Here is an 8,850-nt window from a genome sequence, read left to right as displayed (position 1 = left end):
GGAGAGGCCAGTGTTGAGTGCAATAGAGATTGCATCATCTTTTGATCTGTTGGGGCGATATGCAAATTGGAGTGGTTCTACGGTATCAGGGATAATGGTGTTGATGTGAGCGATGACCAGCCTTTCAAAGCACTTCATGGCCACAGACGTGAGTGCTACGGGTCGGTAGTCATTTAGGCAGTTTACCTTTGTGTTCCTGAGCACAGAGACTATGGTGGTCTGCTTGAAACATGTTGGTATTACAGACTCGGTCAGGGACAGATTGAAAATGTCAGTGAAGAGACTTGCCAATTGGTCAGCCGTGCTTTGAGTACACGTCCTGGTCATCAGTCTGGCCTTGTGAATGTTGACCTGCTACGGAGAGCTTGATCACACAGTCATCTGGACCAGCTGATGCTCTCATTCATACTTCAGTGTTGCTTGCCTCGATGCGAGCATAGAAGTTATTTAGCTCGCCTGGTAGGCTTGTGTCACTGGGCAGCTCTCGGCTGTGCTTCCCTTTGTAATATATAATAGTTTGCTAGCCCTGCCACATCCGACGAGCGTTGAAGACATTGTTGTACGTTTCAATCTTAGTCCTGTATTGATGCTTCGCCTGTATGATGGTTCGTCAGAGGGCATAGCGGGATATCTTATAAGCATCCAAGTCCCACGCCTTGAAAGTGGCAGCTCTACCCTTTAGCTCAGTGCTTAGCATCTGACCACTTCCTTATTGAGCGAGTCTCTGGTACTTCCTGCTTTAGGTTTTGCTTGTAAGCAGGAATCAGGAGGATAGATTTGCCAAATGGTCAGATTTGCCAAATGGAGGGCGAGGCAGTGCTTTTTATGCATCTCTGTCTGTGGAGTAAAGGTGGTCTAGTGTTTTCCCCCTTGTCTTACCAGAGGCAGCTGTTCTATGTTGCCGGTGGACCGAAAACCCCGGCAGCTGTATGTTATCCAAGGTTGTTTTGCAGCCATGACTCGGTGAAACATAAGATATTACACTTTCTAATATCCTGTTGGTAGGACAGTCCTGATCGGAGCTCATTCATTTTGTTATCCAATGATTGGATTGCGCCGGAGGAGGTTATCCAAATTGTAATTACAGTTGAAGTCAGAGGTTCACATACAACTTAGCCAAATACATTTAAACTCAGTTTTTCACAATTCCTGACATTTAATCCTTGTAAAAATTGCACGTTGGCTAATAGAACTGATCGTAGAGGGGAATTACTCACTGGCCGTCAGATCCTTGCAAGGCATCCCTACCCAGGTCCCTAATATCTCAGTCTCTTCTTCATGTGAATGACAGGGGTTTGGGCCTTCTCGGGTGTCATTTTTAGTCGGGTGGAGAAAACTTTGCACCTGACTTGTTAAGTAAAAAATATTTGTCCAGTACGAGGTGAATAATCGCTGTCCTGATATCCAGAAGCTCTTTTCGGTCATAAGAGATGGTTGCAGAAACATTATGTACAAAATAAGTAAAAACACACACAATAACAGAATTGGTTAGGAGCCCGTACAACGGCAGCCATCTTTTCCGGCGCCATCTCAATCACCCATTCATTTTCTGTTATTATGAAAAAGAAATTAAAACGGTTCATTGAGCCTTATTATGCAATTTAGCACAGCCGTTAGTTGTTATTAAGGAGTATTTAGGCACAGAAATCATTTTTAATCTGATGGTTGTTTACCTTTACACAAAAAGGTGGAAGTAATTGATGTTTCACAACATTACACCGCGCTTTTCTAGAATTCATTATATCATTATTATTGGCAAAAAATTGCTGATATATGAGAAATAAACTGATGGGGAAAGGGTGAGACAATAGGCCATGCTTGTAAAGTGGAAAAAGGGTGAGACAATAGGACATGCTTGTAAAGTGGAAAAAGGGTGAGACAATAGGACATGCTTGTAAAGTGGGGAAAGGGTGAGACAATAGGACATGCTTGTAAAGTGGGGAAAGGGTGAGACAATAGGACATGCTTGTAAAGTGGGGAAAGGGTGAGACAATAGGACATGCTTGTAAAGTGGGGAAAGGGTGAGACAATAGGACATGCTTGTAAAGTGGGGAAAGGGTGAGACAATAGGACATGCTTGTAAAGTGGGGAAAGGGTGAGACAATAGGACATGCTTGTAAAGTGGGGAAAGGGTGAGACAATAGGACATGCTTGTAAAGTGGGGAAAGGGTGAGACAATAGGACATGCTTGTAAAGTGGGGAAAGGGTGAGACAATAGGACATGCTTGTAAAGTGGGGAAAGGGTGAGACAATAGGACATGCTTGTAAAGTGGGGAAAGGGTGAGACAATAGGACATGCTTGTAAAGTGGGGAAAGGGTGAGACAATAGGACATGCTTGTAAAGTGGGGAAAGGGTGAGACAATAGGACATGCTTGTAAAGTGGGGAAAGGGTGAGACAATAGGACATGCTTGTAAAGTGGGGAAAGGGTGAGACAATAGGACATGCTTGTAAAGTGGGAAAGGGTGAGACAATAGGCCATGCTTGTAAAGTGGGGAAAGGGTGAGACAATAGGCCATGCTTGTAAAGTGGGAAAGGGTGAGACAATAGGCCATGCTTGTAAAGTGGGGAAAGGGTGAGACAATAGGCCATGCTTGTAAAGTGGGGAAAGGGTGAGACAATAGGACATGCTTGTAAAGTGGGAAAGGGTGAGACAATAGGCCATGCTTGTAAAGTGGGGAAAGGGTGAGACAATAGGCCATGCTTGTAAAGTGGGGAAAGGGTGAGACAATAGGACATGCTTGTAAAGTGGGGAAAGGGTGAGATAATAGGACATGCTTGTAAAGTGGAGGAAGGGTGAGACAATAGGACATGCTTGTAAAGTGGGGAAAGGGTGAGACAATAGGACATGCTTGTAAAGTGGGGAAAGGGTGCGTGGAAATGGTGTAGGGGAAAAAAATTCTTAATTTCTCACCCCCCTACACTTTGCAAAGTGTGAAAAGCTCTGCTGTAATGTCCTGTCTCTCACTCTGAGTGTTAGCGAGGGCAGGCCACTCTAGGCCTCTTCTCAGGAAAGCCATGCTGTAGGGAGTGGTAACTCTGGTTCCTCTCTTATCAATGACTGCCTCACCATCCACACCCTGGCTACAGCAGTTTACACACCTTGCCCCACAGCTCACACACGCTGGAACTGAGGGATGATTGGAGCTTCACACACACACCCATCCAACATGAATGATTCCACTCCCACATTCACACTTCTGGAGTACTGACAGTGCTAGACCTCTGAGGCAGACATGCTTCAAATGAATGGTAATAGTGATAGAGAAACAGTAATATAGAGCTTGTTCTGGTAATACCTCCTCTCCTCAACCACAGGAAGCCATCAGATCAGACTAACCTCTTAGTGGACTACACAAAATGAACTCAATACAGAGTTGAGTGTGTTCACTTTCACATAATTGTGCTAATTGTGACTAAGTGGACTATCCTGGTTAAATAAATACATATGGCATGAAATTAAATGAGGAAGAAAAGGGTGGACAGAGATGCCATCAGCGTGTGAGCTTGGCTCTCATAATTTAGGGCACTGCCCTGCGTCACGTCACAGCAGCGAGAGCAGAAGGTACAGTGAAACATCTGGTGTAGATGAAAACATGTTCAGATCTGGCTCCACACTATATCCCTCCATGGAAACCCGTAATGACCATGTGCACAGTGATTTTGTATGGTTGTGAGCTTCTCTTTTGTGACCCTAGAGCAGGCCTAGTTCAGTGTCACATAGGAAGAGTGGAGGGTGTGGGGGGAGTGGGACAGCGAGGCTGTGTGACTTGAACAGGGTTGGACTGGAACAAGGTGTGGTTTGACAAACAGCTTCTGAATCAGCTAGTTCTGAGGGCAGGGAGGAAACCCATGATGATGGTCAGCAGGTGCGCTTGATTTCGCTCAGAGTTTGCACTTTAAGGACAATTCCATTGGTTTAATTGTACAGGACAAATTAAGTCACGCAAAGCTCAATTTGAAGGGGCTTGGAGTCCGTGTGTTTAGCCCCTTAACACACTAATACCATGTTACTTACATCAAAAGATCAGAGGGCAGGGGCCCAGGCAGGGCTTGTAGTGGTACAGGAAGGGAGGAAAGGAGGAAGAGAGGGAGAATGATAGGAGGGTATGGGAACGACAACACCCCAATGTGACTCTGTTAAACTGAGTGTGTGTGTGCATGTGTGTGTGTGTGTGTGTGTGTTTCCCCTGGCCTTAACCTCTGGTGCCACACACATCTGTCTGACGTCACTATGATGGAAAAATCGACATGGGCATGCAGCCATTTAGCCCCAGAGAAGGGATGTCACAGAAACAGTGTGCCACCGTTTACATGGCAGGACCCCGGGCGATCATTCAGTCATATCCACGTGGTAGGAAAGTAACACTTGGTTAGGTGTAGTATTGAAAAGTTTTATCCCAATGTTTACAGTACAGTGAAGAGTAGTTTGAAAAAGTAGTGCGAAGCTTTACAAAGTCAAATTCATATTATTTCTGTTTTCTGCTGTTTATTTAGTTACATGTCTATGTTGCTCCTCCATTCATAAAAAAATACTAAATTCTTAAAATGTTTGAAAACACATTTGAAATTCTCTTTGACGTTTTTGGTGCAGGACCAGGCTTGCTGTAGGTGCACATGCAGAGAGAGGACATGAATATGCAGAGAGAATATTTCTCCATATTTCATTATCTCTGAAACAATCAACTGTGTGCCAGTCTCACTACATTATCCCTCCCTATCAGATACCTGGGTGACCTGGATGCCTGGGTGATCACGTTGTGTGTGTGTGTGTGTATGTGTGTGTGTGTCAGTGTGCGTGCGCATGTGTGTGCCCTCCCCTCACATGACTGTGCCTTCCCCTCCATCCAGCCAACAACCAGGAAAGGGCTTAACAGGGGAAACAAGACCAGAAAAATAACTCCTTACTGGGTCATCTCCTCTGACTGATTGCCCATCTCCTCCCTTTCTCTCTCCCTCTCTCTGTTAGTATCTGTTATTGTTCTGAGGAGGGCGGGTCTTCCTGGGCTAGAACTGGCTGTGACCGCTCGTCTCTTCTCCAAACAGATACAACCCAACACCACTGAAACCAGCCTCAGATAATAAACAAGGTAATACATCATTTAAACAGCTGGTAATGGTGTGAACATGTTATACTGCTTGTCCTGTAATGGAGGTAGCCTATATCCCAAGGCCACCTGATCAGCACCACTATCAGAGTTGTAATTCTGTGCCCAGCTCAAATCCCACTGGTATGACCCTGTTCCCTGTTACATTATGCATATCATGCTTTTCCCTCAGTGTTTCACAGGAATATTCATGAGCCTCATTAGAACACCAGCCTCACTTCTAGCTAACAGTGAGAGTAGCTGTTGAACCTGAATTAGTTTCACAGTAGAATTCAGTGGGTTTGGGGCGTAGGCAGTGAATTAAGGGGTTTGGGGCGTAGGCAGTGAATTAAGGGGTTGGGGCGTAGGCAGTGAATTAAGGGGTTTGGGGCGTAGGCAGTGAATTAAGGGGGTTGGGGCGTAGGCAGTGAATTAAGGGGTTTGGGGCGTAGGCAGTGAATTAAGGGGTTTGGGGCATAGGCAGTGAATTAAGGGGTTTGGGGTGTAGGCAGTGAGATAGGCGGGAACCTATTTCATGAGCAAATATAAGTGATTTACAATTTTTTCCTCCAGAATCCAATGCAGTGTGGAAATGCCATAGAACTGCTGATAAGCTATGGTAGAAATGTAACTTAAATATTCTTCCTTGTTTCTTTATTCAAAATTGAACAAATTCCTACAAACAAACACATACATATGATCACCCCTCCCCCCTCACACACAGACAGAGTAAACAGGGGGACATAACTGACTGTCCAATTTGGTAACAGTGTAACAACTTTTTTTTTTTTAAACGCTTCCTTCGAAACAATATCAATATTTGACTTCTTTTAAGTATCATAATAAACGTCATACACAAATCTGATGACGCAAGGTCAGAAAACGGACCAATAAAGTGCATTTACTTGAATGTCCCTATGGAATATGGAAGTCCATGGGTGCGTTCCAGGTAAACAAACTCTGCACAGATCTCTGCACAGGTCTCTTTACATCATTTGGAGAACTATTTTAACATCTCAGGAAGCACATCAACATGATATAAGGATCCTATAAACTGCAAGGACCTGAATAGAATGAGTGTATCTGGAACGCACCTAAAGTCTTAGGTAGGGCTGGATCTGACAGCAGAAAAGGTGTATCTGGAACGCACCCAAAGTCTTAGGTATGGCTGGATCTGACAGCAGAAAATGTAGGGCTGGATCTGACAGCAGAAAAGGTGTATCTGGAACGCACCCAAAGTCTTAGGTAGATAGTGAAGTAGGGCTGGATCTACACTCTGGAACGCACCCAAAGTCTTAGGCAGGTACGGGCCTGGATCTGACAGATGCCTGACACTTTTAATGTGAGGGTCCAGATCAGACCGCTGTCAGGAAGGAATATTCAGAGATTGCTTAGCCAACTGAGCCTGACAATCAACAGAATTACACAAGACACAACTACAACCACTGACACCAATAGTGCTGAGTTGAACTGAGTTTATACCCCACCTTGACATACTTCACCCAAGTGATCGTAACATTAAATAGCCTAACTGCTGTAGATCCTAATAATTTATCACTGATGAGACACTAATGTTGTTACACTTACGTTTAAAAATGTCCATCTCTGTATTTTCTTCTCAGTGAATCATCATCATTGAGCTTATTGTGAACTTTTCTCTAAACTTGTATACAGAGGCGCAACTTTGGTTTTGGAAGAGGGGGGAACATCATTTTTTATTTTATTTTATCCAGTCGGACAAACACTCCAAACAGTTTACCCGACTGCTCGGAGGCGTCCGCATGGTCCTAAAGCACACAGTTGGCTCATTTTGTATCACATTCCAATGATTAAACATTCTCAAAAATGCAATTTCAGAATGTGTGTATGTGGGGGGGGGGCATGTCCCCAGTTCCCAGTGAAAGTTGCGCCCCTGCTTCTAATACTGACTGATTGTAAGACAACATTTCAGAGGTCACACTAACATGACTCCTACTGCAACTTGATAGTCATTCTTTGTGTTTTCGACATGTAATCTCCTTGTCAACAAAAGCTTTAGTAAACCTATCATTTCATTGTGTTTTCATGTTTCAAACTGATTGAACAATAGGCTAGATACACTTGTAACACTTGAAGGTAAAGACAGCATACAGTCAAGTGTGCATTTGACTTCACTGACACTTCAACGTTTTGATTGTTTTGTCTCTCTGGGAACTCTTGTGTGTCTCATGGTATGACGAAATAATTAAAAAATACATTAGCGTCTACTGTCCCGTGTTGCTGTGCCAGCCAGTTCTGTTACCATCTAAAGTCCATGGCATGGTGAAACAAATCTATTCCATCAGTTCCCGTGAGGACATCGTGACAACACCCCGAGACAGCCCTGAACAAACTCAGTCCCATTCCATTTGACTGATACAACTGAGCCAAGACAGACGTGCAGGGAGGCAGGCAGTCCGGCAAGCAGCTGACCCATCACTGAGTGCTTCACATCACCTGGTCAATGTATTGATAAGGAGACACCTAGCATTATTGGTAGACCATACTAGTCAACACCACATGTCCAGCTCATGGTTAACAGGTTTTAACGCCCCGTCCATCACCATTGGTATCTCACATTAAGTCCTTGTGTAACTCCACCAACTCCGCCATGATGGCGGTTGTGTGTGTGACCAATCCGATCATCTCTTCTTCTTCTGTTGAGCTTTCTGCATCTTCCTCCTTTTGATGATCATGGTGTGGAGCTTCTCGAGACCTTCCTGTAGCCCCTCCCCTATGATGGCGCAGGTGGGCTGCAGGTGCCAGGGCGTTCCATTACCCAGCTCTGCTAGCGCCAGAGAGCGCTCCATCTCGTGAAGCGGCAGGGAGTTTCTCAGGTCCTGCTTGTTGGCCACCACTAGAACAGGCACACCCTGGTTCTCTGCTAACCTCGTGATCTTATGGAGCTCCGTCTTGGCCTCCTCCAGACGCTCCGTGTCGACGGAATCAACCACAAACACGATACCGTCGGCGCACCGCGTGTATGAGCGCCACAGGGGGCGGAGCTTCTCCTGACCGCCCACGTCCCAGAAGTGGAACGCCGCCTTCCGCCAGGACTTTCCGCCCGCGCTCAGGGACACTTTGATCTTCTCCGTGTTGAATCCCTTAGTGGGGACAGTGTTCACAAACTCATTGAAACGAAGGCGATAGAGGACAGTGGTCTTCCCAGCGCAGTCCAGACCCAGGATGACAATATGGAGGGCCTGGAAGGAAGGAAGGCTGGGGAAGATCTGGTCTGATAATCCATTCCCCATGGTGTTACTCACACTTTGAGGGAGACTCAGACAGGGGAGAAGCTGGCCGCCGCTGCTTCAACAAATAATCACAAGACTTCTTTGCTCATTCCTTTTCCAGGGGGCTGTGCTGCAGCATTCACCTAGACATAAAAGAGAGAGTATACAATGTAAGCAGATGTAAAAAACACTCAACAACCAACAAGAACAGCAGTCTATTGCTTTACAATTGGAGGGGCTATGCACTGTAATTGAATATAAACCTTGGCCTATAGGTCTCTCTCTTCCTTCTACATCTTTAATATTTCGGGCCATGAGATGAATGAGAGGTAAACCAGAGGGGTGTGAAAGGAGCATATTTGCACATGTAGCGTCTAGAGCAGCGTTCGGAACTCGGTGGATTTCATATGGTAATTCCCATTCAGAGACAGTGGGCTATCGATATTGAATGACAAGGACGCCGGCGTGCTCCCAACAAAATCAGACTTTAACTGTCTTCGGGTTGATGATCAT

General features: G+C 45.3%; 1 protein-coding gene across 1 annotated transcript in view; it reads right to left on the bottom strand.

The window, feature by feature from the left end:
• Window positions 1-6,437: 6,437 nt before the first annotated feature.
• Window positions 6,438-8,850, bottom strand: part of LOC124012575 (ADP-ribosylation factor-like protein 4A) — a 3,153-nt gene continuing 740 nt past the window's right edge. Inside the window, exon 2 of the mRNA XM_046326347.1 lies at window positions 6,438-8,480. Within this exon, the coding sequence (XP_046182303.1) occupies window positions 7,747-8,358 (612 nt within the window). The 5' untranslated portion in view covers window positions 8,359-8,480 and the 3' untranslated portion in view covers window positions 6,438-7,746. The remainder of the gene's footprint in view (window positions 8,481-8,850) is intronic.

Source organism: Oncorhynchus gorbuscha, linkage group LG24 (assembly GCF_021184085.1).
Source record: "Oncorhynchus gorbuscha isolate QuinsamMale2020 ecotype Even-year linkage group LG24, OgorEven_v1.0, whole genome shotgun sequence".
NCBI classification, from domain to species: domain Eukaryota; kingdom Metazoa; phylum Chordata; class Actinopteri; order Salmoniformes; family Salmonidae; genus Oncorhynchus; species Oncorhynchus gorbuscha.
The sequence above is the reverse complement of the archived record's forward strand: the minus strand, read 5'-3'. Positions and strand labels throughout refer to the sequence as shown.